Source organism: Bos taurus, chromosome 3, assembly GCF_002263795.3.
Source record: "Bos taurus isolate L1 Dominette 01449 registration number 42190680 breed Hereford chromosome 3, ARS-UCD2.0, whole genome shotgun sequence".
Lineage (NCBI taxonomy): Eukaryota > Metazoa > Chordata > Mammalia > Artiodactyla > Bovidae > Bos > Bos taurus.
Window position 1 is genome coordinate 95710622 of NC_037330.1, and position 27511 is coordinate 95738132.

The window sequence follows — 27511 nt, forward strand, 5'->3', positions numbered from 1 at the left end:
ATAGGTATTTTACCTACTATATCCACAATCTTTACATCTTGCCCACATAATCACACAGCTGTTAAGTGGCAAAACTGGATTTAGCACAGTTTTTTCTGTTACTTTAATGTTTGGAGGCTTTCCTTTAACTGTGTTACCAAAACCTAGATCACAAAGAGGGAGTCTGAGGAGAATATAGCTAGGCTGCTTGCCTTTTTCCTCAACCAGACTTACACTTTCTCTGCCAAATTAGAAAGGACAAATAAAATGTACATTCTTTAAATGCCCTGATCTTATTGCTTCTCATATAACACTGCAATTAAAACTTTGCTTTCCGCATTTGCCATCCCCTCCAGACCCCCAACTTTTAGAGAGCAAGGGAACTTTGTTTTATTCATCTTTATATTCTCGATGCCTAACACATAGGCACTCTGTAAATGTTGTTGAACTGAATTATTAATGGGCCAAAGGGAAAAATGGTTATAGTAATGGAAAACAAAACATTTTCCTATGCTTTTTCTATGTACTAAATGCCCTTTCTTCACAAAAGCAGTTTTCTGATATGCTCAACCCAGTTCTCACTGTTTTGGCCGGTGTTTAGTTGAGTCAATAAAGTAATCAGAAATCTGAGTCTAGGGGGGTTTCATTTAGGTGCCTATAGTTTAATCAGAGATTTAGGTAACCAAAATTTAGTAGCATTTTCATATTATTAAGTCTTAACATTTTACCTATTTTTACTGTCATAATAGCAGAAGAAAAAAAATTTGTTGAAAGTTGAAAGCGTTATTATGTTTGGGAGAAAAGATTATTTTAAGATTTTTCAGTTTTTGTTTTGAAAGCTGCTATGGGAATACCCCCAACCTGAAGATCCTTCTCTGATACTCTTTGTATCATCTCCTTTCTCACAGTTTAGAGCTTAAAGTAAGAATTTTTTTTTAAAGTGTGTTTTCCTGGCATCTCATGTTTAACAGTGTCAGGGGTTTGTGTCCGTGTAACGAAAACTGTTTCTCCAGAGCCTTTTTTCTCTCAGCTTCCAGTGAAAAGAGGGGCGAGGCGAGCCAGTCGCTCACCACAAAGCAGCGCCACCACAAAGGGAAGATTAAGGGTTTAGAGAGAGGTCAATGTGGGTTTTTCTCTAACTAAACACTTTCCTAAAGTTTCCTTGTGGAAAAATAATGAAGTCATCTCAGAGTTTTTAAAGAATTTTTATTTCTTTTTCACCGTCTGCATTCGCTTGTCTTCTCAGCATGGATGTTTAATCTTCCTAGGCTTTGTGAATTGGTCCAAATGAATAAGTGGTGAGCTGTCTCTCTAGGAGCTAGAGGCTTATTCTAAGGGCCTAATCACTGAGTAAACACATCTTTGCCCTCCCTCTCACAACCGCGATATAATAGTCGAGATTCTAGCACAGTAACCTGGATATTGCAGGGACCAATGCTTTGAAATGCAGAATGGTTGATCCTCCAAAACAGACAGTGCCTGATCTTCGCCTGCCTCTTTCTTCTTTTTTTAAATTAAATATTGCCAAAGAGATGCTTTTTATTGCTTGATATTGTGCATTAGTGCCCTGGATTTCCAAGTTTAGTTTCAGTCAACATGGTCGGCTGCACTTATAGGGAACTCTCCATGTTGGGTTTCTTAGTAGCCTCTTCAGTATGTGTGTGTTTGTTTTGGAAGAGCATTCAAATTAAATCAGTGATATAGCAATGTAAATTGCTAATCTCTTTCCCAAAGTCTAAATGTTCCATTGCAGTGTTCTTGAGAGAAATAAGCATTTTAAAGATATAGCCATTGCTATTGTTTGGTTAAAAATATGCTGATTCAAAAATGGATGGCTCTCTTTTTCCCAGTGTCTCTTTAAATGTAGTTGCTGAGATACAGTCAAGCAGAATTAGAGGTTGACATCTCTCTGTCTGTTGGGCTAGAGAGCTTCTAGGAAGAGGACTTGTTAGTGCTGCAGGGTTCACATTCCCACCCCTAAAGCAGGAGACTTCTAGATGCGTTTACTAAGAGTGATTTGGCTACCATTTGGTGTCTTTTTTGCCAGAGGGCTGTCGTTGATACATACCAGCATTCCTGTTTCTTTCCTCAAATATGCTGAGACCTGTGCTAACTTAGGGGTGCAAAGAAGACCAAAAGAGATCCTGTCCTTACCCTTGAGAGACTTTGTTTAGAGGGGAAACTGGTTAACAATTATAACAGAAGAGATAGAGGCCCAAAAAGGAAGCACATAACACTGCCTTGGAGAATCAGGGAAGGCTTCATAGAGGCATTTACTTTGAGCCTTAAAGATTGAGTAGGAATCTTCCAGATAAATCTCTCTCCCACAATGTATCTGATTACAGACTTCCTAGATACCAGCTACTATTATATGCAGGTGTCAACATAGATGAAAAAACCCTAAACCTTTCTTGTTCGATGTTTCATCACTACTGCTTCCTGCTGAGCCTGAGACAAAGAATATTTTAACAAATACTTGTTGAATGAATAAATTGACACCTGGAAGCAGCTACTGTTGGAGCTACTTGTACTCAGGAGTTCTGCCCTTATTCACATTACATGCTGTCTCTGAGGCTCCAAAAGTACTGATGTGTGAGCATCTGGTGCCTTAATACTCTACAAGCTCTCTAAGCCTGGAGTGTAGTGTAGTTGGGTTCTTTGCTACTTCTGCAGTATCAAAGAAAGAACACTAGGCTTGGAGTCAGTTAGTCTGGATTCCAATCCCAGATAAAATACTTACTTATTAGTTGTGAAATTTAGGATAAGTCAGGTTTCTAAAGCTCAGTTTCCTCATAGGTTAATAAAGTTAAGAATACTATTTTACAGGTTTATTCTAGGGATTAAAGTAGATAATGGGTGTGTAACTAACACTCATTTTGGAAGCATCTACTTCTGGCTACCCTCATCTAGTACAAAATTTTCCTTTGAAGAAAATAATGATTATTATTATTATTAGGATTGTCTATCAACATAATTCCAAGCATCAGATGTTCATCAGCATGAACCCTTCTTCTGTGAATGGGTTAAATAAATAAAAACCCTGAGTTATAATAAAAACCCTTCTTTTGTTCATCTTACTACACAGCAGTTTTTTTTTTTCATCATCACATTCTTTTTCAATATGAGGGGAAGGACTCTAAGCTTCCTTGAAATTGTCCTTCACCAGACTTTCACAGATTAGTTTGTGTATTTATCATAATATTTTACCTTTCCATTTCCTGGTAACTGGCTGTTCTTAAACTCAGCTCTTCTATAGGGTAGCACCAGAAAATTAGTTAAGGACAATTTAGGTTCTTTAACAACCATTGTTGTGGTTAAAGCTGACATTTGCAAATTATATTGCTCAATATCAGTTTTTAGTTTCAGTTATTTTATTGATTATCTAGCTATGACAGAGGGTACATTTAAAAGAGCAAATGTCATTTCCTGAAAGCAAGTTTTATCAGGCAAAAAGGAAAGAATAATTTTCTATATGAGAAACTACATTGGATATTTTCTGAAATATAAACTAGAAAGAACTCATGTGAAGTAAACATTTTTCTATCATCCTTTCAAATAGCAAGTAGATATCAATCACATGTTCTGAAGTAAGGACTTTGACATGGGAAAACATTAAGGACTTTGAAATTACCTGTGGAGCTAAAACAAAAGTTATTTCAGACTTTTTTCTTTCAAGTAGAAGAGACTCTTCAGTGTTCAGGTTAAAAACATAAAAAATATGTAAGAGGAGATTTTCGCATTCAATCTTAATCGGTATTTTTTTCTCTGTATTGTTGAATAGCTCAGAATTAATTTTTCCTTTACTTATAAAGTATGTACTAAATATGAAGAATTATAATTACATTTCCTTTAAAGAAAATGCAATCCTATTTTGATTCATGCTTGAGATAGGCTTGCAAATGTTAACAGGAATCTGTGACAGCAGTCTGTAAGACAGAGTATAATCATACGAAGCAAAATGTATTCATATTAGTAGATGCTTTAGGAGCTCCAGGTGTCAGATACTCTTAGGGAATAACATTTAATTTTTATCTTTGTTGTTTGTATTGACTGATTGTGCCTTTCAAAATTCAAGAAAGGTTACATTAGTGGATATTTTAATTCATCAATCTTTTCTCCTCTTTTCAGAGAAAGCTTCTTGCTATCTACCTCCACCATGATGAAAGTGTATTAACCAACGTGTTCTGCTCACAAATGCTTTGTGCTGAATCTATTGTCTCTTATCTGAGTCAAAATTTTATAACCTGGGCTTGGGATCTGACAAAGGATGCCAACAGAGCAAGGTAATACTGTTGTTCATAAGTTATAAGTTGGGCTTTTATTTTTTTTTAAGTCATCATTGTATTTGATTTATCATCATAAACATTTTCATCCTCAGCTTTTCTATTATTACATTTAATTAGATAAAAACTGTTGTAGTTAATATATGCAGTTATTTACAATTGTGAAAAAATACTTTAACTAATAAAAGATTTCTTAAATTCAGGAATAACCCAAAAACCAAAACCAAAATACATTGTTCTTGTCTTTTTTCAATAATAAAACATGTTTCTTTGTACTGTATTTTCTAATGTTCTAATATGTTGTTGAACGTTAAAAATCTGTTTCGAGTAATATTCAGGAAATACAAGGAAAAATCTAATGTATAATCCTACTAGTAAGTTTACTTTCTTAATAATTCCAGTGATGAAGGCAGGACATTCTGGACCAGTCCAGTGGAGTTGGTAATAGCTTAACTCTAGCATATGCTAATTGATGTAATCGCTTTATTGCACACATTCTTTTGCACACAGCCAGCAATACATCCATATTCTCAGTAGGAAAAAAAAATTCCCTTTCCTAGCTGTCAGGATAAATTTACTTTGTTTGTTAATCATAATATCTGTAAGTAATGAATAATTCTTCATATTTTGCCTATTTGAGTTTACCATCTGAAATATATTTCATCGTGTTTAATTACACATGTGGCCACAACATCCTGTGATGCAACTTTGGGTGGTGTTAACACAATCATAATCACAGCCTCCTGGTTTATGAACATGGAAATTAAATTAATTCATTTCAAGGCAATCCTATTGTAGTTACATGATTTAAATGACTGTAGAACAATTGGAAATCATCTGATTTGTCTTTTTATTATTTTATGGCTCACTGAATTTTTGCTCACCATTCAGACTTTGTTTTATGTAATATGAATCTGAAAAGAAAGATGATTCTTCCCTTAAAAGTGAAGCAAAAGAATGTTGAAGCAATTTCTTCATCTAATACTTCATTTCTTTAAGTAAATGGTTAGGAATTTTCATAGGATGACTTCGTTCTGCCTTGGAAATATTCCCTGTTATACATAAATAAAGAACCTTTAGCACCTGTATTTGTTTAAATTAAATCAGGTTATTATTCACACTCAGTTAAAGGTGATGAAAAGCAGTGCCAAAAACAGATAAAAATGCAGCATCGAAGGTCTTTCATGAGGCAAAATACATAGACTGGAGACTTGGCTAAATCTTTTGCCATTCACTGGCAGTAAGGAATCTCCTCCTTTCCTTTTATCCACAACTTGATGGAGAAGGAAACACTATTTCTAAACCATCTGTAGTGGCTAAGTTCAGCAGGCTACCTGCTGTTATTTTGTTCTATCCTCCATTTAATTCCTTAGTTCCTTTTATTTTACAATGACAAAAAATTGCAGTGTAGTTTCTTTTGAAAAGCAGTGTTTGAGGGTTTTTTTTATGACTGGCAATCAACAGCCATGTAATTGCTTTGTTATGTTTTACTAAAGAAGTCTGTTAAGTAGCACAACTTTGATACACTAGTAATAAGAGTTTGCAGGTTACAGAGACACCTGTGGTGACCAAAGCGACAGAAGCTGCTTATTAGAAAGAGCCAGTACAGCTGTGTCCTATTAACTCCTTATGACACTTTTTTGAAACACAAAATAAAGGCCTTGTTTAAGGCTTTAGAGCTCTTTCTCAAGGAGTTGCAAGACCAACTATGAGGTATGATAGGATATTTCAATTTACATTTATGTGGCATCTCATTATTAAGTTACTGTTATGAAAATAAAAAGAAATGATATTAAACAGTAAATAGAAACATCTAGGAATTTAATAAACATAGGAACAAGAAAAAAGGCAATGTGGAGAAAACATAATTTCTGGGATTTAAAATATTTGGCATCCTTACTCAAAGTCAAATTCTATCCATATTACAAATTAAATACTATTTTAAGGTATTACATTTATCTCTATAAAGTAATAAGTAAAATTATGTTGCTACTGTTTGTGTACGGCTGCTCATTTTTACAGTTAAGGCCTATGGTAAAATTCACATTCTACAAACACAAGATGAAAATTTGCTGAAATGGAATGTTCTTCCATTCCATACTTCCATACTTTTACTCCAAAAGAGTAAAAGTAGATTTCCTTTTGATATACAAAATTATAAGAGAATTACTTAGGCTGATGTTTTACCCTCCAAAAGAGTTTGGCTTTAGCCACAATTTTCTTACCATTTACCATAGATTTATCTAAATAAAAGTTTTAGTTTCCGTCTCTGTGATGGTTTGAGTTTCCATATCTGTGATGTCTATAAGCTGTTTAGTCTGGATGCTTCCTTAGTGGTTTTATGAGACTGTCCTCTGATATGATGGCTGGGGACATTGATGCCCAAGACAGGAAAGGACTTGCCAAACTATTTTATTTTTGCTTAAGAAATACAGGGATTAAACCTACAGAAACATTAGTCCTCCATAATTTACTGTGAATCTCTTCTGTTTTAAGTGAAGGATATTGAACTAAGTGAATGGTTAAGTTACAAGAATATGAATGTGAATTGATATTATAAGTTAGATATCCTGGTTTTGCTAACAATCCAGAATGCCTGATTTCATTAACAAACTAGAATAAATAAGAAACAGATTTCTATAGAATGTCACAGGTATACACCACTGAAGATATAGATGGTTTGGATTTCCCCCTTCCAAAATGATTCTATTAACTTTCTAAGCTGAATACTTAAGTTAACCAATCTATATCTGTATAATGAATTAGAATAACTTCTAGATTGATCGTGGAACAGTCCAAATATTAACTAAAACATCAGACTTTAACAGTAGTGATTACTTGCCTCTTTTCTCCCTCACTAAATCATGATCTTCTGGAAGGACTTATTTTATTTGTCTCATTAAACAAAGCACTTTACAAAATTCTGGGGAAGAAACTCAATAAGAATTTGACAAATTGAATGTATTCATTTAATTCCACTTAAGAATGTTGCTTATAATTTCAGTATTGTATATCTAAATGGAAGTTTCTTTCTTAGAAAATTCTATATAGTGTTACTGGCTGCCAGGTATAGTTGCATTTCAGAGCCATTTTTTCTTAAAGCAGTAGGCAGAAAGCCCTTGTTAGTCTTGAAAGGTGCTAGAGGATATAATTTCCCAAATACCCAGTAAAACAATGATCCTGATAAAAACAGTAGGATATAACTGTAAAGAAAAAGCTAAAACCAAATAGATAATAGTAAACAAAGAGATCTTGTAATTCAATGGAAGTGGCTAAAATATCTTAAGAAAGGTATATATTGCTCCGTGTTTATTCATTTATTAAACATTTATTGCTTCCCTGGTGGCTCAGATGTTTTAAAGGATCTGCCAGCAGTGCAGGAGACCCAGGTTCAATCCTGAGTCAGAAAGATTCCCTGGAGAAGGAAATGGCTATACGCTACAGTCCAGGGGGTCACAAAGAGTCTAACAAGACTGAGTGATAACACTTTCACTTTTCAAACATTTACTGAATGTTTAATATGAACCAGGCTCAGTGCTATGCACTGGGGATGAAAAGTTGGAAAAGATACAGTGCTAATGCTTAAAACACTCGTAGTCTAGTAGGTAAGACTGACATAAGAGCTAATATGTAATATGAAATATATACAGGGTGCCTTGGGAGTATAGATGAAATTCATACTGAGTCACTCTACCTGAGTGAGCAAGGGAAGGACTTGAAAGAGATGGCACACAGAAGGTGATAATAGGTTTTCACTCTTTCTCTTCAGAGATTTTTTAATATTAGCAGCATTCTTACTTTACTGAGTTGCTATTCTTACAAAAGGATATTGGTACTTTAAACTTCATAATTAGCTATCTGAATTATGGAGGAGAGAAAAAATAGGAGTTGGCCAGCTAATGTAATCCAGTGTGGTCTGAACCAAATTGAACATTAAGGCCAACCAATCAGGATAGACAGATCTCAAGAAGTTGTTTTGTCAATAATTCATGCTGGTATTGGCATCTGCTTATAGGCAGACAGTGGAGCAGAGATCAGGAACCCTTTGGACTTGTAACATGTATAAAACCATGGTAGATTTAACTAATAAACATAAACAACAAAAATATTTTTAGCATAATATAGTGAGTGGATGGTCTATGAGAGAATAATTTCTTGAAATTCAGAACACATATCACTTCTAGGAAGCCTTGCGTCTACTCCCATTCTTCCCTTGCCTCAGTCTCGGTAAAAATGCACATTCTGTATACTGCCATAGTATCACTGTACTAACTTGTACTGATGGCATTCATTATATGGAATGTTTATTATCTATCTCCCTGTTAGGTTGTCAGCTTCCCAAGGGAGCTATGTCTGTAATGTCAATGCATTAAAGTACCTTTTAAAATATGTGTTTTATTGATAGATTAAACCAATAATCTCTAATAGGATTTTTGAAACATAATGAATAAGAGAGATGAGCTTGGATAGTGGAAATATCATCGCAGATGCTACCATATCCCTCTAATTGTATGATTTTCCCCAACAGCCGTTAACAGGAATAATAAAGCAAAAGCCTTCAAAAGTCTTCTCCTTGGAGAATGAACTAAAAATAGCTGGAAGGAATACCTCATCATCTGCTAACATTAGTACCCCAGGCTGTTGTGGCCTCAGCTCGAGTGCCCCTGGCACCTGCTGGCCATCTGGAAAGAGGATTGAATTCTAACCAAGATGAGTTTATCCATTGGTTCCAAAGTTTCTCCCCCAGACTCACCAAGTCTCTGTGATACCTCTAAAGCAATTGGTCTCTCAAATTGGGCCATTTGGGATGGTACTCTGAACCTTCTGCTTTGGTGGTGGCATTGATTAAATATGCCCATTGGATATGTAAGAATGGTGGACTTGCCTCATGGTACAGTATGTCAAGAGGCTAGACAAAGGTCCATCTGGGCACCATCATAATTAAATATACATAGAACTATATAAAAAGCTCTATTAGAGCTATTTGGGACTGGGTAGTGGGAATATTGACACGTGAGTGCCCTTGGTGTTGAACTACAGGTTCTGGACCAAAGTTGTTTCATCAGGGAAAGCCATGTAATACGTGTGGCACAATAAACCACCCATATTAACCAGTAATAAGTTAATGGATATCACTTGTTCTGAATAGGCCCATGTGGCTAATGTCTTGGTACATCCAGTATAGATATTGCTTTAGATTATCTCATTCTGGAAAATTTAAACATTGAATTTGACCAGGATAGTGCAAACTGGGTCATCAGCAATGTATGAGTGCTGAAGAACAAGCTGCTTATATGTAAGTTCCTGAGATGAAAATGTTTGTCACATCAGTGTACATGCCACGAAGTGTTAAATTAGGCATTGCACACTATTTCTAAGTGGCGTTCAGAATAGCTGCAGATAGAACCCTAGGAATTACTGACAGAGCCTGGGTTACACAGGTTACGTGTAACATATGTAGCATTACACAGTTAGTACCAGTGTTCACAGACAATCCTATTGCCTATCAATGTTAGCTTTTGAACTTAATGCCCTTGGGTGCAGTATAATAGGTCACTGTAGACTTACACTGCTGTGCTGACAGGTACTTGTTAGCCTTGATATTCAAGTAATAGTTTTCCACATTACTTAATCTTTGGCAAGAGTTAATTGGCTTAAATCTCTTATTATCAGTAGGTTGTCTGCCTGCTCTTTCCATCTCAGTAATTAGCCATATCACAGTGGCTTGCCCTTAATTCCAAACTACTTGCTGGTTCATGCCTGGCTGAAGCTAGCTGACCATGTTACTCTAACCCTATGCTTCCATTTAATCCAGCAAATATAGCCCAGGTGTGGTGTCTCCTTGGGGGACACAAGGAGTGTTAATTTCCAGCTGCTTCCCTACGAAAAGATATAGATTCTGCAAAGTAGCTGATAAAAACAGATGGACATGTTATGGTCAGAGTATTAAGACTTCCAGAGTGCCTTCATGCCAGATTTCCATATAATTTCCCCCAAACTCCTTTATTTCCTTTATGACACATTTTCCTTCCAAATCCTTATAAAGGAAATGTATTGCCATCCTAAACATCCCAGGTCAAGGCTTAATTAATGCTTTAAAATAAAGGTTCCAAAACACCAGGAGAGTTTGTCATTTTCTCCCTGGTTTGTTTTGTGAAGAGGGAGGAGAGAAGGTGAGGAGGAACCCCTCCTGTTCCATGATTACATCCTACCCACTCATTTTCTCCTTTTCTCCTCTGCTTTTGATTTTTAGTGGCGCTCTTAACAGAATGTCAAGATCAATTTGCAGCATGGTTTAACTCAAGGTTTGCATTCTGCCAGCAGCAATTGTCCCTGCAAACAATGCTGTGTGTTCTTGTAACTTCAGAAGCTTTTAGAAGGATCATGGCAGGGGCAGCATCTAATGACTTTATTAGTGTAGGGTTTCAAAATGGGCTCAGTAATTGTTCATATCTCTTCGTCAGCAAGTCATAATTACTGCTCAGCATTGTCCAAGGGTGCACTTGTAAATAGTTTCCTAATAGTACTGAAAGGAAGGAAAAGAGGGAGAGAATAAAAGGTGATGGTCTCTTTCAATAGAAAAGAAGCCAGTCTGTATATAGATGATGACTAAACTGTTTGCAATACATTTTTTACTCTTTTTAAAATAGACAATTATCCTTTTAAAAGTGTTCTTTGATATAACTTTAAATTCCCACTTTACAAGCTTTTTAAACTCTGATTTGGATACTTCCCACACTACTACCTAGTACTGTAGTCATAACTGTCTGGAGGTGCATGCATTGTATCTGAATCAAGCATTTGTGTAAAAACAATTTTACTTCCTTGACATTCATCTATTAACAATTAACACTATTCAAGAAATATGTGTTTAACTCAGATACAGTTGTCTGTTTTCACAGTCTGCATGAAGACTGTTACAAAAGAACAGTGCAGGGTGATACTGTTGACATGGCAGTCCAAAAGCTCACTTAAGTTTTTATCAAATCCCATTTTCCTCATGCACTAGACTTTTCTTATTACTCTGTTGGCATTTTCCTTGGTCTTTCTCCTGAACTCTGTGCTTTGAGTATTGTAGGGATCTTGATTTTGAGAGTCATAGAATTAAAAGAATTGTTGCATTCTCAAGATATATAAAGTTTGAGCTTCATACCAAGCCTTCACCCCTTTGTGCTGTACTGCCAAATCCATACCTCTTGTGTGACTCCCATGTATAGTTTTGTGCAAATATTCACTTCCAATGGCTAGTTATCTTTGTATTTTAGGAAATTCAGACTACCAGAGATACTCGATTCAATTTATATATATAGATTACTAAACATGAGTTATCTAATGAAACAAATTCAAAAACGATGACATTCCCCAAATAAAATATTTTTAAAGTAATTTACCCCCTCATATCATTTGCTTTTCTTCTTTCCTGAAATTGATAAGATCTCAAGAGATTTTTCTTAATTGCTTCATCAGTATTGATAATTTCTATATTAGTGGTTGTTTCTGAAGAATTTTTGCTAATCATGTCATCTATGCCATTTGTAGCATATTTTTCTCTTTCATAAATGCTGATAGTAAAATGCTGAGAGAAACTATAGAAGAAACATATTAGGTCAGTCATGTAAAACCACCTATGGAAACTGATTCCTTTGATACTTTTCCAATATTTGCCTTTCAGTCTACATAGATGGTCAAAAGCGGTTTTGGTGCCCAATAATCTTAGTAATTGAATCTGCCAAACATGCCACCAAAAATTGAAAGAGGAAATAACTATTTGTCTGGAGTTGAGGGATCAGGTGAACTCCTGTTTCATAGATTTTTAGGTAGTTTTTTAGGGAATAGGTTTGGTATCCTTTACTTCAGCATACGTTTGTATCTTTGTACTTGGTTGGTTGCATTATCATAATAGAGAAAAGTATCAATTTTATATACTTACAAATACAGAGTTAACTATAGGGGTTTTTAAACAGCCATCTGTTAATTTATCTGTTGTTGACTGATTCAGCCTGTAGCCACAACAATTTTTAAAATCCTCCTAATAAGTTGTCACCTTTCATGTATCTTTCCTTTCCTCAGTATGTGATCAGCACCAAGAAAGTCCTCTTTAACATACTTCTCGACAGATCTCAACTAAGGAAAGAATGAGGCAAGTTTATATGAACAGTAAAGAGACTATGACTTTGATGTCTCAATCTGAGAAATTATGTTTCCCAGTCCCAGTATCAAATAAGGTATTGGAGGTTTTGAACTGTTCTCAGATAAGTTACTTAATTAACAACCACAGCAACAAAAATTTATTATTTGGATATTATGAAAGCTATATAACTCTTATTTATTAGTTCTTAAAGCAAAACCTATTCACATTTAAATATGTTAGCTGTTATTCTTAAAAGACTGATTTTCAATACATCTGTTTCCTCACTGTTTATGCAGACAGTCATACGTAAATCATAAAATGTAGGTAAATTAAGAATAAGACTCAGTTAGTCTGGGATTATGAAGAATATGGGTTATTAGGCAGGTGGTATAATATTTGTAGCTTTTTTTTTCTTCTGTGAAAATGTGGGGGACCTGACCCTATTTGAACTTTTTACCTCTAAAATTCTATGACCTTCTGATGATGTGAACACACAGTTTTCAATAGAAAAATGAGAGGTAAGCAAGATTTCACTTTAAAAATGAATGTTAATAAAGTTTGTAAGTAGATTGTAGCGTATTGCCCTTACCAACTTGTGATCCAATCAGAGTGACCTTAGGGGGTCTAGCCAGAGAAGGCAATGGCAACCCACTCCAGTACTCTTGCCTAGAGAATCCCATGCACGGAGAAGCCTGGTAGGCTGTGGTCCATGGGGTCGATAAGAGTCGGACACAACTGAGCAACTTCACTTTCACTTTTCACTTTCATGCATTGGAGAAGGAAATGGCAACCCACTCCAGTGTTCTTGCCTGGAGAATCCCAGGGACAGAGGAGCCTGTTGGGCTGACGTCTGTGGGGTTGCACATGACTGATGTGACTTAGCAGCAGCAGCAGCAGCTAAGGAAACCACGGCCATTTTCCACCTCTTTTACCAATAAAGGCATCTTCCTTATTCTTAGAACTGTCATTCAAATACTGACAGAGAGTCAGTAGCTAAGATCAAGATTATCAATACTGCTTTAAAACACACGCACACACACAGCAATTGCAATCATTAATTAAGCCCCAACTGTGTGTCAGATGCTGTATGTGTTGTTCAGTCACTGTGGTCATGTCTGACTCTTTGCGACCCCATGGACCATCTCCCGAAGCTTGCTCAAATTCATGTCCATCGAGTTGGTGATGCCATCCAACCATCTCATCCTGTGTTGTCCCCTTCTCCTCCTGCCTTCAATCTTTCCCCCATCAGGGTTTTTTCTAATGAGTCAGCTCTTCGCATCAGGTGGCCAAAGGATTGGCACTTCGGCTTCAGCATCAGTCCTTCCAATGAATACTTAAGATTGATTTCCTTTAGGATTGACTGGTTTGATCTCTTTGCAGTCCAAGGGACTCTCAAGAGTCTTCTCTAACACCACTATATATAAGCTCATTTAATCCTCACTCTATATATACATTACCCCACTTAACCATAGTTCTGTAAGGTCAATGGTAAAGTCCAATTTCACACGTTAGGAAGCTATTTTGACTCAGATTCAGTAACTTACTCAAGGTCACATAAATGGTTGTACCAGATATAAATCCTCTAGATCTACCTGCACTTTTCTGCTACATACTTCTTGTCCCTTGACCTTGTCAGGCTGGATTATTATCAACAAACTGTACAAAAACTGTGCATAGACCTGTGGGAGGTATAAGAGAAGTGTAAGACAGGGATCTTTTGCTTAGGGAACAAATAAACACCAAATTCACCAAATCTTAAAGAGTTGGGGGTTAGAAACATTCTTAGTTAACATCCAGTTTGCAACTGTGCAGGCATTTTCCCCTATGTTATGTCTAACTGATATTACTACAGTCTCTACATAAAGAATCTGCCTGTAATGTGGGAGACCCGGGTTTGATTCCTGGGTTGGGAAGATTCCCTGGCAGAGGAAATGGCAACCCTCTCCACTATTCTTGCCTGGAGAATTCCATGGACAGAGGAGCCTGCTGCTGCTGCTGCTAAGTCGCTTCAGTCGTGCCCGACTCTGCTCGACCCCATAGACAGCAGCCTACCAGGCTCCCCTGTCCCTGGGATTCTCCAGGCAAGAACACTGGAGTGGATTGCCATTTCCTTCTCCAATGCATGAAGGTGAAAAGTGAAAGTGAAGTCGCTCAGTCGTGTCTGACTCTTAGCGACCCCATGGACTGCAGCCTTCCAGGCTCCTCCACCCATGGGATTTTCCAGGCAAGAGTACTGGAGTGGGGTGCCATTGCCTTGGTGGGCCCCAAATAAGTTAGCAAAGAATCAGACACGACTGAGTTACTAACATTTTCACTTTCACTTTGCTACATGAATCCTGCTGGTGGCTCAGAGGTTAAAGCGTCTGCCTGCAGTGCAGGAGACCTGGGTTCAATCCCTGGGTTGGGAAGATCCCCTGGAGAGGGAAATGGCAACCCACTCCAGTATTCTTGCCTGGAGAATCCCATGGACGGAGGAGCCTGGTGGGCTACAGTCCATGGGGTCGCAAAGAGTCGGACTCGACTGAGCGACTTCACTTTTCACTTTCACATGAATCCTGCTAGGGATGGAGAGATGAAAGCTTCAAAAGATTTTGAGTGGCAGAAGTTTTTTCAATAGTACTTCTTCCCAATGCAATCCCTATCAAGCTACAAACAGTATTCTTCACAGAGCTAGAACAAATAATTTCACAATTTGTATGGAAATACAAAAAACCTCGAATAGCCAAAGCGATCTTGAGAAAGAAGAATGGAACTGGAGGAATCAACCTACCTGACTTCAGGCTCTACCACAAAACCACAGTTATCAAGACAGTATGGTACTGGCACAAAGACAGAAATATAGATCAATGGAACAAAATAGAAAGCCCAGAGATAAATCCACGCACATATGGACACCTTATCTTTGACAAAGGAGGCAAGAATATACAATGGATTAAAGACAATCTCTTTAACAAGTGGTGCTGGGAAATCTGGTCAACCACTTGTAAAAGAATGAAACTAGACCACTTTCTAACACCATACACAAAAATAAACTCAAAATGGATTAAAGATCTAAACGTAAGACCAGAAACTATAAAACTCCTAGAGGAGAACATAGGCAAAACACTCTCTGACATACATCACAGCAGGATCCTCTATGACCCACCTCCCAGAATATTGGAAATAAAAGCAAAGATAAACAAATGGAACCTAATTAACCTTAAAAGCTTCTGCACATCAAAGGAAACTATTAGCAAGGTGAAAAGACAGCCTTCAGAATGGGAGAAAATAATAGCAAATGAAGCAACTGACAAACAACTAATCTCAAAAATATACAAGCAACTCCTACAGCTCAACTCCAGAAAAATAAATGACCCAATCAAAAAATGGGCCAAAGAACTAAATAGACATTTCTCCAAAGAAGACATACAGATGGCTAACAAACACATGAAAAGATGCTCAACATCACTCATTATCAGAGAAATGCAAATCAAAACCACTATGAGGTACCATTTCACACCAGTCAGAATGGCTGCAATCCAAAAGTCTACAAATAATAAATGCTGGAGAGGGTGTGGAGAAAAGGGAACCCTCTTACACTGTTGGTGGGAATGCAAACTAGTACAGCCACTATGGAGAACAGTGTGGAGATTCCTTAAAAAACTGGAAATAGAACTGCCTTATGATCCAGCAATCCCACTGCTAGGCATACACACTGAGGAAACCAGAAGGGAAAGAGACACGTGTACCCCAATGTTCATCGCAGCACTGTTTATAATAGCCAGGACATGGAAGCAACCTAGATGTCCATCAGCAGATGAATGGATAAGAAAGCGGTGGTACATATACACAGTGGAGTATTACTCAGCCATTAAAAAGAATACATTTGAATCAGTTCTAATGAGGTGGATGAAACTGGAGCTTATTATTCAGAGTGAAGTAAACCAGAAGGAAAAACATCAATACAGTATACTAACGCATATATATGGAATTTAGAAAGATGGTAACAACAGCCCGGTGTATGAGACAGCAAAAGAGACACTGATGTATAGAACAGTATTATGGACTCTGTGGGAGAGGGAGAGGGTGGGAAGATTTGGGAGAATGACATTGAAACAAGTAAAATATCATGTAAGAAACAAGTTGCCAGTCCAGGTTCGATGCACGATACTGGATGCTTGGGGCTAGTGCACTGGGATGACCCAGAGGGAGGGTATGGGGAGGGAGGAGGGAGGAGGGTTCAGGATGGGGAACACATGTATACCTGTGGCGGATTCATTTTGATATTTGGCAAAACTAATACAATTATGTAAAGTTTAAAAATAAAATAAAAAAAAAAAATAGTACTTCTTCCCAACTTGCTCTCTTTGGGTTCTAGTTTTGGCCTTGGAATTACCTGAAATAAGACTAGCTTCTTTTCTGCATTGTAGTCTTTTATTTGTTTAATCCTAACTGTCTTGTTTACCTTTCCAACCAAGTATATTTATTTCTTCCGTTGTTCCTCATATGATAGGGTATCTAGACCTAGCCCATTCTAAAGGGACCCAGAATCGAGCATAATACTTCAGTGGAAATTTGTTTGATGCCGTGCTCAGTTGTAGTCTATAACTTTATTATTGGCTTTTATTGAACTGAAGAAGTCAACTAAAATCCCCTAGCAGTTTTCCAGGTATTGGGTGGTCCAGAAGGGACTGGGTCTGAGTTGTTATTGATATTAAACCAGATTTCTACCATTCTCTACTAATGCAATTGATTGGCAAGATCTTTTGAAGCTTGTGTTCTATTAACTCTCCGAAATTTTATCACTTGTAAATAATACCTGAACTTCTTCTTGTCAGCATTCCTGTTATCATTCTTGATAATTCTCTCAATTCCTAGACTTGTCCAACTAGAAAAAAAATTTTTTCTTCTCTTTGTTTACCATACTTAGATCTGGTCATCAATAGAAACTGTATCACCTTATATATTTTTATTTCAAACATCTGGCTCTGATGAACACGTCCTGTTTCACTTACCTCCTCAAGTGTCACCAGTGCTCAATTTGTTTCGTTTTGTTTTTATCTCATCATGCCCTTCAATCTATTGACCCCCACCACCTGACCTCATCTACCCTTTCCTGTATCCAGTCTTCATTTCCTTCCGTGTCCTATTTAAATTTCAAGGTTCGTCATTATCACTTCTTTGTAATACTTGAAACTCCTTCATCTCTGTCTTCCTCCATTGCATTCAGTTTGTTGACCCAAACTATTCACCTTCTCTATGCCCATGCCTTGCAGTTGAACACTGCTGGAGACAATCATACTGACTGATTTTTTAAAAAATAAGCACAAGCAAGGTTTTGTACATAAGCATTGAATTCAGTTCTGAATTCAGTTCTGGCAGCTAAAGGAGAAAGAGGAAATGTGCTAGGCATATCCTCACTCTTTCATCTATCCATCCAATGTATATTTATGTGCCAGGTACTTAGAGTTTATGATTTACCATTTAAATTTTTCATTGTCTGATAAAAGGTAGTCTAATCATTTGTGTCAAAATTTCCTGACAAAGAATTCAAAGAATTTTGTTGCATGATTTTCAATTTGAGAAACATTAGGAAATATAATAATAAAATATAATAAACAATTATTTTCTACTATCGTAGAAAGATGAATCACTTTAAATAGATATTTCTTATATCAATCCCCTGTAAAAACAGAGGGCTTTGTGTTAAATCTTTTTTCAGACATGGTAATTCTTTAGGTGAATACGGCCCTGAAATACTCCTTTTCATGATCTAACTCATAACAGGCATAGAGCTTAGAAAAAGCCTTGTAGTAAACCTGACCGTTCAACTTTCTGTCAAACATCAGCTGTCTCAAATGAGCCTTTGTCGAGTGCTGCGTTGTAATCAGTTCTTGCTTGAAAGCTTTGATGATTGACTGAAGTGCTAATACTCTATGCTGTTGGTCATTTATCTTTTAAAAACTTTTCTCCTGTGCATGAGGCTTCTCCTGATGCTCTCCTACATTTTTTTAATTCGTTAGAACAATAGTTCTTTTCCAATACATAAGGAAATTGTATATAAATATCAAGGTCTCAAGAGAAGCCAACCAACTCTGAAAAATTTTTATATAATAATGCTGAGTGAATCTTACATAATAATAAAATCACAAAGTCTCCAAATTTTGCAGGAAAAAAAAACATAGACTATAACATGGAAAAAAATATGTATATCTTCATTTTCCACCTTAGAGTAGGGCATAATCTTACTTTATGATGATTCCATAGAAGTTACAGAGCACTGTAACTTTTAATACAGTGCTTGGCACTGTATTATATGTATGACTTCTTATTTAAGTGATATGAATCTAAGATTTGCTATTATAACTTACTTTAGGAACCATTTTGCCATATCCTTAATTTGGGGGGAAGGGAAGAGAAAGGAAAAGCCCATTTTGACTCTAAAACATATAATAGGGAGGGAAAAGAGGTAATATTGATTAATCCACAGACCAACTCCCGGAGTAGATAATATTGCCTTCACTTTATATGTGAGAAAACAAAGGCTCAGAGAGATTAGGGCTTCCCTGATAGCTCAGTTGGTAAAGAATCCACCTGCAGTGCAGGAGACCCGGGTTCGATCCCTGGGTTGGGAAGATCCCCTGGAGAAGGGAAAGGCTACCCACTCCAGTATTCTTGCCTAGAGAATTCCATGGACTGTATAGTCCATGGGTCGTGAAGAGTCAGACATGACTGAGTGGCTTTCACTCACTCACTCAGAAAAATTAAGATATCCAAAGAAACAATTAGTAAGCAACAAAATCAGGTTTATTTTACTCCAAAGTCTTTGTCTCACAATATTATGTTGATTACAATAATTCCTATTAATACTTTCTCTAATATGTTAAAATTTGGATACTTTATACCTCTTCTAAGTAACATTTTCAATTATTAGATGGTGACAGGATGAAATTATGTAAAAACTACAGTATTCTAAAAATCAGGTGGGAAGCTTAGAGTCATGAACTTGTGGATGAATGCCTGCTATTTTGAGGGATGAAATGACCTATCAAGGTAGAAGCATACTGAAAGAGGCCTTGGAGACGATGGTAATTCATACCAACTGTCTTAAACTGATTTCAGGGTACTTCGCTGGTAGTCCAGTGACTAGGACTCTGCCAGGGAGCCCAAGTTTGATCCCTGGTCAGGGAGCTAGATCCCACATGCCACAACTAAGACCTGGCACAGCCAAATAAATAAATAAAAATAAACTGATTTCAATTAAAGTAGTTGGAAGAGACAAAGGAAGATTGTATGATCATCAGTGTTACAGTGGAGATACAGGTTATTGAAGCATGAACTAGCCCATTCTTGTAACAAATATTGATACATACTGTTTGGCAGTAGGTGCTAGGAATACAGATGTGATTAAAAGATGATTCTCCTACCAGCTGTCCAGGAGCACTATCTTGGAACAGAAAGTTCTCCATGATTTCTAAGCTCCCATTCCTTTCTCTGACTTTCTTCCAGCCCTTAATCTGAACCACTCTATCTAGCCCCCAGTTTTATATCAGATTATGTTTCCTGTTTGGCAGTGTTGATTTATCAAACCTGAAATATTCTTATTATCTTAAGGACACAGACCATGTCTTACCTTGCATATTTAGTAGACCCTGATAAGTACTGATCAATTGGTAAAAGGCAGAACACAGAAAAAATATTATCTGCCATTTAACATAAATTTGTTCTCTTGTATAGTCCCTGGAAAATGAATCTTCTCTTTACATTGCTAGAGAAGAAATGTCTGCATTTGATAAGCGATTGGGTTAAATGTTCTCTATTCCCTCACCCAACTTAAAATGGGGTACTTAAATGTTTTTGAGTAATATTCTTACTCATGGTGAGAAGATAGCCAGTTACCTGATTATTGTCCCTCCAAAAAATTAGTATAAATTGGTCCCTGTAGATTAGTTACAGCCCTGTCATTAAACTGTCAGTGTTTCAAAGCATTTCCATTTGAATAATTTATGGATGACAGCAAGGAGATACTTGTGTGTTTTTTTTAAACTCTGACTACTAATCTTTTTTTTTTTTTCTTTTACTTTACAATATTGTATTAGTTTTGCCATACATCAACATGAATCCGCCACGGGTGTACACATGTTCCCACTGCTGAACCCCCCTCCCACCTCCCTCCCCATACCATCCCTCTGCGTCATCCCAGTGCACCAGCCCCAAGTCTATTGAGACGATTTAGCAGTTTACTGTTACTGGTTAGTCTTAAACCAAAGACAGGTGAAAGCTGCTTTTCAGATTAAATTTTCACCAAGTTTCATCTTGTGGTTTCTTAAATTCACCTTTAGTTTGGCTGTGTTCTTTAACACGCACGCATTCAGTATTTGCATTTGTACAGAGAGACATTATACTATTCTTTTAGCAAACAATTTGACAGTATTTATCACCAGTCATTAAATGACTCTATACTTTTTTACCCTGTAATTCCACTTCACAGACTTTTCCCTTAAAAATACTTTAAGAATTTTCCCAGTATTATTTATACTGATAAAAAAAAAAACTAAAAAGAAAAATCTAGCTGTAGGTGAATAGTTATGAATATGGTGACGTTACGTCTACTCAATGGAATGTTATTCAGCCATCTAACTTGCTGGTTCATTACTTTTGTATAGGTGGCAAAAGGACTGTATCCAACTAAACACTGATTACCACAAAAAGAAAAAGATGTACTTGTGCAAAAGACTGATAAGAAATACACAAATGTGATTAACATTGTGGTAAATTTGGGTATTGTGTGCAATTTTGCTTTGTTTTTATAAGAGTTACTGTCTTAGGTTCAAATTCTTTATTGACTGGGTAATACCTTCATATTAATCAAAACTCAAAGTTGTAGAAGGGTACATAATGAAAAGTCTCCTCCTTATCCTTGTTTCTAAGTTATCTTTTCCAGGAGTAATGTGTTAAGTTTCCTATTTATCCATCCAGAGATTATTTTATACATAAATAAGCTAATATATCATCATTTTCCCACTTTACACAAATGGTAAACAGTATTTAACACCTTCCTTTTCCCACTAACATCATATCTTAAAAGAAACTTCATATCAGTTCATAAAGAATCCTTTCTATTTTATGACTACATAGTATTCCTTTTAATTCCGTAATATCTATAATTTATTTAACCAGATCCTATTGGTTGTCATTTGGGTCATGTCCAATATTTTTCTATTACAAGCTTACAGTAAATAACTATGCACATATATTTCCATCTGGAAAATATATCTATAGAATAAATTCCCAGTTTTAGGAGTACTGGGTTAAGAGTTAGTATATTTAATTTTAATAGACACTGGCAAATTTCCCACAAGAGAGTGGGTACCAATTTCACTCCTACTAACAGCAAGCAGTAGTGCCTGTTTCCCTATAACCTGGCCAGTGCAAGGTATTACCAAATTTTATTTTGTGTTTACTAATCTGACAGATTAAAAAATGGTTTTAGTATAGTTTTAATTAGGAGCTAACTCATCATGGTATCCGGTCCCATCACTTCATGGCAAACAGATGGGGAAACAGTGGCTGACTTTATTTTTTGGGGCTTCAAAATCACTGCAGATGGTGATTGCAGTCATGAAATTAAGATGCTTACTCCTTGGAAGGAAAATTACGACCAACCTAGACAGCATATTAAAAAGCAGAGACATTAGTTTGCCAACAAAGGTCTGTCTAGTCAAGGCTATGGTTTTTCCAGTGGTCATGTATGGATGTGAAAGTTGAACTGTGAAGAAAGCTGAGCACCAAAGAATGGATGCTTTTGAACTGTGTTGTTGGAGAAGACTCTTGAGAATCCCTTGGACTGCAAGGAGATCCAACCAGTCCATCCTAAAGGAAATCAGTCCTGGGTGTTCATTGGTAGTACTGATGTTGAAGTTGAAACTCCAATACTTTGGCCACCTGATGCAAAGAGCTAACTTATTTGAAAAGACCCTGATGTTGGGAAAGATTGAGGGCAGGAGGAGAAGGGGACAATAGAAGGTGAGATGGTTAGATGGCATCACCAACTCAATGGACATGAGTTTGGGTAGACTCTTGGGAGTTGGTGATGGACAGGGAGGCCTGGCACGCTGCGGTTCATGGGGTTGCAAAGAGTCGGACACAACTGAGCTACTGAAATGAACTGAAGTCATTAGGAATTATTTTTAGTATCTTTTCACATGTTTATGAGCCATTACTGTTTCTGTTTCTGGAAGCAGACAGATATTCTTTGTTGGTTTTTTCCCAGTTATTAAGGGTTCTTTATACATTAGGGAAGTTAGCCCTTTTTCTGTGGTTTCAAATTCAGAACTTTTTTCCAGTTCATAATTTATTTTTTGGCCTAGCTATGGTTTTCTTCCCACCATGTGAAAACTCAAAATTATCAGTTTTTTATTTTATGCTTCACTCTGCTTCAGCTATACTCACCTTTCAAATATGCTAGATGCTTTCCAGATTTAAGGTCTTTGTGTTTGCTATTCTCTCTGCCTGGAATTCTCTTCCCAGAAGTATGTGTTCCACTTCATCCTTTACCTCTTTTGAATCTTTGATTAAGTATCAACTTTTAAGTTGACTTCTCTATGTAATATTGCAACACCTCTTCCCTGCCTTGTTTTTCCTCCATCACCTGGAGCTCACAGATTTTAGTTTTGTCTCACATCATATTACACCTCACCTATACAGATGAAGGAAGTGGGAATTATCTTCAGTGTCATCACCTCAGGAGAGTAGACACTAGGTCCAGTGAATATGCCATTGCCCAAAACATTTAGGGGACACTTCTTTAAGAGATGCCTTCAGAGAAAGCTTAAAGGCTCTCAAAGAAAGAAGTCCTGCCTCCTAAAAGCAGAGTTTCTCAAAGTGTGCCCACAAAACACTTGAATCAGAAACACCTTGGAGGGAGACAGTTGGGAGCTTTTTAAAAAGACAGTTTCCTGGGCCTTACCACAGATCTGTTAAATCAGAATCTCTCAGCCATGGGACTGAGGAATTTGCCTTTTGAATAAATTTCACAGGTGATTCCTAGGCCTTTAAAGCTTGAAAATCACTGCCTTTATAGTCAGTGTCTCTCAGCTTGTTTACCTAACTTATTTTGACCCAAAGACTTAGAACTATTTCAAAACCTCAAAGCCACCCTTAAAGGACAAAGGCACATATGCCAGTGGTGCTGAAGATCATATCCAGAACTGAGCTGCACAATGGATAGGCATGCAGGCTTGGAGAAATGATTTCATGGTAGGAGACAGTAGTCTTTAGCTGTTTTTGGTATGCTTGACAATGCTAGCAACATTGTTAGGTCTCACTTTACATGTTATAGGCCCTTGGCTTTAACTTCCCTATTAAGGGCAAAAAAGGAAGAAGGGAGAATTCTGTGTTGGTTAGACAGTAGATGATCTCTAAGGTCCTTTCTATGTATTTTGTGTTCTGGTTTTTCTACTGAGCTGTACACATGTTTTTTAACAAATCCTGAACGCATGAATGAATATGTATAACTAATGAGGCTTACTACTATAGCAAAAACCAGGTTTGGCTTGCTTTAAAAAAAGAGCCTCCTTAAATCAAAGTGATTTCAAAAGATGTAATATAAAAAACAAACAAACCAAAAAAAAACCACTCAGCAACCCATACTGGAAAAGTCCTATATTACTATTGAATGTGAATTTCTTCTACTCGATAACCTTTCGTTTTGGAAAAATGATTCACACATTATCAGAAAGACATTTAATGTGTTTAATAGTTCAAGGGTAAGCAGCCAGAAATTTTGATGCTGATTCTTCTTGGTTTCAAATTAGTTAACATTGTGTGTGTGCGTGCGTGCATGTGCTTGCACAGGCGCATGCACACGAGCATGCGTGAACACTGTCAGTCAAGTATGACTCTGCGACTCCATGGACTGTAGCCCGCCAGGCTCCTCTGTCCATAAAATTTTCAAGGCAACTGGAGCGGGTGGCCATTTCTTACTCCAGATTATTTAATTTCATATTCCCTTTTAAGTGTGTAAAGTTTTATGGTACTACACAACTATAGCATTTATAATTGTACTTCCTTATTTCCCAAATATCAATACCTGCCCTTTTGTGCTCTGAATGAGAGTAATACCAGTGATTGTATTTGCTTCGTCAACAATTCTTTGATGCTGTGTCTTAATACACAAAAAAATCTTTTAGTGTTGGCCCATAGGTATGTTATCATTTTAATCATGGAAAAAATGATAAAAATTTTAAATATAATTATGCATTTAATAATGATCAAATAGCCACCAATTTTAACTGTCTACCATGTTCTACGCACAGTTCTGAGTGCTTTCTGTATAAGAATGTTAAGTGTTTTAAAGTTGTGTTATTTCCACTTTATATACAAGGCTTCTTTAAACTTATAGATGTCACATTGAAATGTAATAATCAGGAAGCCTCACACACAGTTTTTAACAGGTTTTTTTTGTTTTGTTTTGTTTTTTTAGCAAATATGCCTCTTTACATTACCTGATATACAGTAGGTAGACAGTAGATGTAGAATTTCATCACCCTGTCCCTAAATTGCTGTGTTTCTTTTAGTATATACTTTTTGTTGAAATACGATTTGAAGTTGATTACTTATGTAATTATGGGTGTGATTGAAAGAAACTAAACTATATCATGTTTTGAATTAAAATGAGATTACTTTTTCTCGTATCTGATTTATTAGTAATCCTGGTTTCCATTAACAGGATAGAAAAGATCTCTGCTTCAGAGGCTGAAAATTTTACTAATGATTAATATATGCTAGCCATCAGATGTTCTGTTTATTTTTCTCCTCAAACTTTAGATTAAAACCACTTCCTCTTATCTTTCCAGTTTTAGACTTCTAATAGCAAGAATTGGTGAATATAGCTTCTAATTATATTTTCTTGGGCATCCCCAGTGGCTCAGATGGTAAAGAATCTGCCTGCAGTTCAGGAGACCTGGGTTCAGTCCCCAGGTGGGGAAGATCCCCTGGAGAAGGAAATGGCAACCCACTCCAGTATTCTTGCCTGGACAGAGGAGCCTGGTGGGCTACAGTCTATGGGGTCACAAAGAGTCAGACACAACTGAGCAACTAACACTTTAATTTTCTTTACCAAGGCCAGAGTTTGAGGCTTCCCACTCCCTATCCCCACCACCTCCACCACTACCTACCAACCCATGCCCCAGGGAACAGTGAGTTGCTTTATTAATTCTGACTTGTTATTAACCATTTTACTTCATTCATTTTCTCAGCCTGTCCTTCTTTTCCTCTTTCCCTCATTTTACCCCCTTAATAAGAGCATTCTTTGTCTTTTCAAGTTTGTTACTTTAGCCTTTGGCTTTGGGGGGTTGATTTTGCAGTTTGTTATTCCCATTCCTCAAGTCAGTCTATGATGCATAGGTTGTTTGATTTATTAAAATATTTTACAATCAAAAAACAAAATCATTTCTTCTTGCCACAGAATGGTTACCATTGCTTCCCCCTTTGGTGTTTGAGATTGCAGCAATTCGATTGCTGTGGAAATCATTTATCTCTTCTTGGCAGCTGACTCTGATGAGCACCATTGGTAGTTAGACAAGTTTGCTGCCGCCTCTAGATGCACTGGCACACTTTTGTATTTTCAGAGGAAGAAAATACCACAATTATGAGAGAACTGCATTTATTCTCTTAAAACTACTGGTTTTTCCCATGTCTGATTTTGCTGTAAGGTTTTGAACTAGATTTCTGCTGCCAGTACTGTGATGTGAATGGTAACTTTGTGTTGTGAATGATCTTGAGAAGAAGAAGCAGGGCCTCCCACCCATGAGAAAGATTTGATATTTGCATTGTGAAGTTCTTGTAAATTGTAAAGGAAGGAACTGGCAAGTAGGAATTTTTTCACTGGGGGCTGTCCATTGGCACTATGGGCTCTTGATGATTGCAATTTGAAAATTTCAAATCTTAGGAAGATCTTAGGAGCTAAGATCTGAATTCTTAATTAAGATCTGCTTAATTCAGATCTTAGGAAGATTAATCAGATTAATTAAAGTTTTAACAAAGTTTCTCTGATTACAACAAATTGCTAGTTAAGGCCATTGGAAAGCATCAACTGGCTGTGTGATCCCTTAATATTTCTCACCTGCTGAGAAATGATTGGAATGATTTGCTAATACCTGGTAGAAAACTGATCACCTTGTTGTTTTGTAGTAATTGAATGGTTTAATGGTTAATGTGACCTTGAAGTCGGTACCTCCCTTGAATGTTTTATATAGTTTTGAAATTTATGTTGTAAATTTAAACCCAATTAAATACCTATATTTTCATAATTATTTTCCCATCTAGCTCATTTTCACAAAAAGAGGATTTGGGATATACACAATTTCCAGGCAAAATTGTCTTGAAATCGAATTCCTAAAACTACTAAGCTAACCTGCCTGCCTGCCTCCCTTTTCTTCCTTCCTTCCTGGCTTCTTTTCTTCCTTCACTTTTTGCACGTCTCCTCTTTAGCTAGTATTTAATATCACTCATGAGGCTAATGCTGTGATGGGCATCTACTGTATGATATCTGCTTAATCCATTGGTGTGAAAGCAACAAGGACTTATTTTCTCCCTTTTGTAGGAAACAGCATTCCAACTGTTTTTTGACATCTTTAATTTCAGAGGTTGTCAATGATCAGATGAGGGTCAAGATTGACTTTGAAATATTTTAGTAGTAAGCAGAAAGGAAAATGAGATCTAACTTTCTAGTCTCCTGATCTACACATCTTCACTGATGAATTAAAGCTGTATGTGTGCGAATTTTGGTATAGAGGCTTAGGCTGCATCAGCACCTTTTATCTCATAATAGTTGTGAAATGTGAAGATCTGAATTTTCATGGGGGCACTGATATTTCATGGTCAACAGTGGGTTTTTTAAGGCCTTGTCATTTCAGATTGCCATGAGATCTGGTTATTGCTGCTCTAAACGTGTGTATGAACCTAACTCCCAATGAACTTACTGCAGTGGTGCTAACTTGTCTTGACACTCTTGCCCACAGTTCTCGTGGCCCTGTGTGTGGTCACAGCATAGGTTTTTGTGGAGGATTCAGCCTAAATTTCTGGGATAAATTTCTATACACAAGAAATATATTGGTTTTAAAAATTAAGTGGTTTG

General features: G+C 36.7%; 1 protein-coding gene across 3 annotated transcripts in view; it reads left to right on the forward strand.

Moving 5' to 3' along the window:
- FAF1 (Fas associated factor 1) overlaps nt 1-27511 on the forward strand; it is a 497629-nt gene that overhangs the window by 359153 nt on the left and 110965 nt on the right. For all 3 annotated transcript variants that reach the window (NM_001046318.1, XM_059884654.1, XM_059884655.1), the window contains one exon: nt 4108-4262. In NM_001046318.1, the coding sequence (NP_001039783.1) occupies nt 4108-4262 (155 nt within the window). The remainder of the gene's footprint in view (nt 1-4107; nt 4263-27511) is intronic.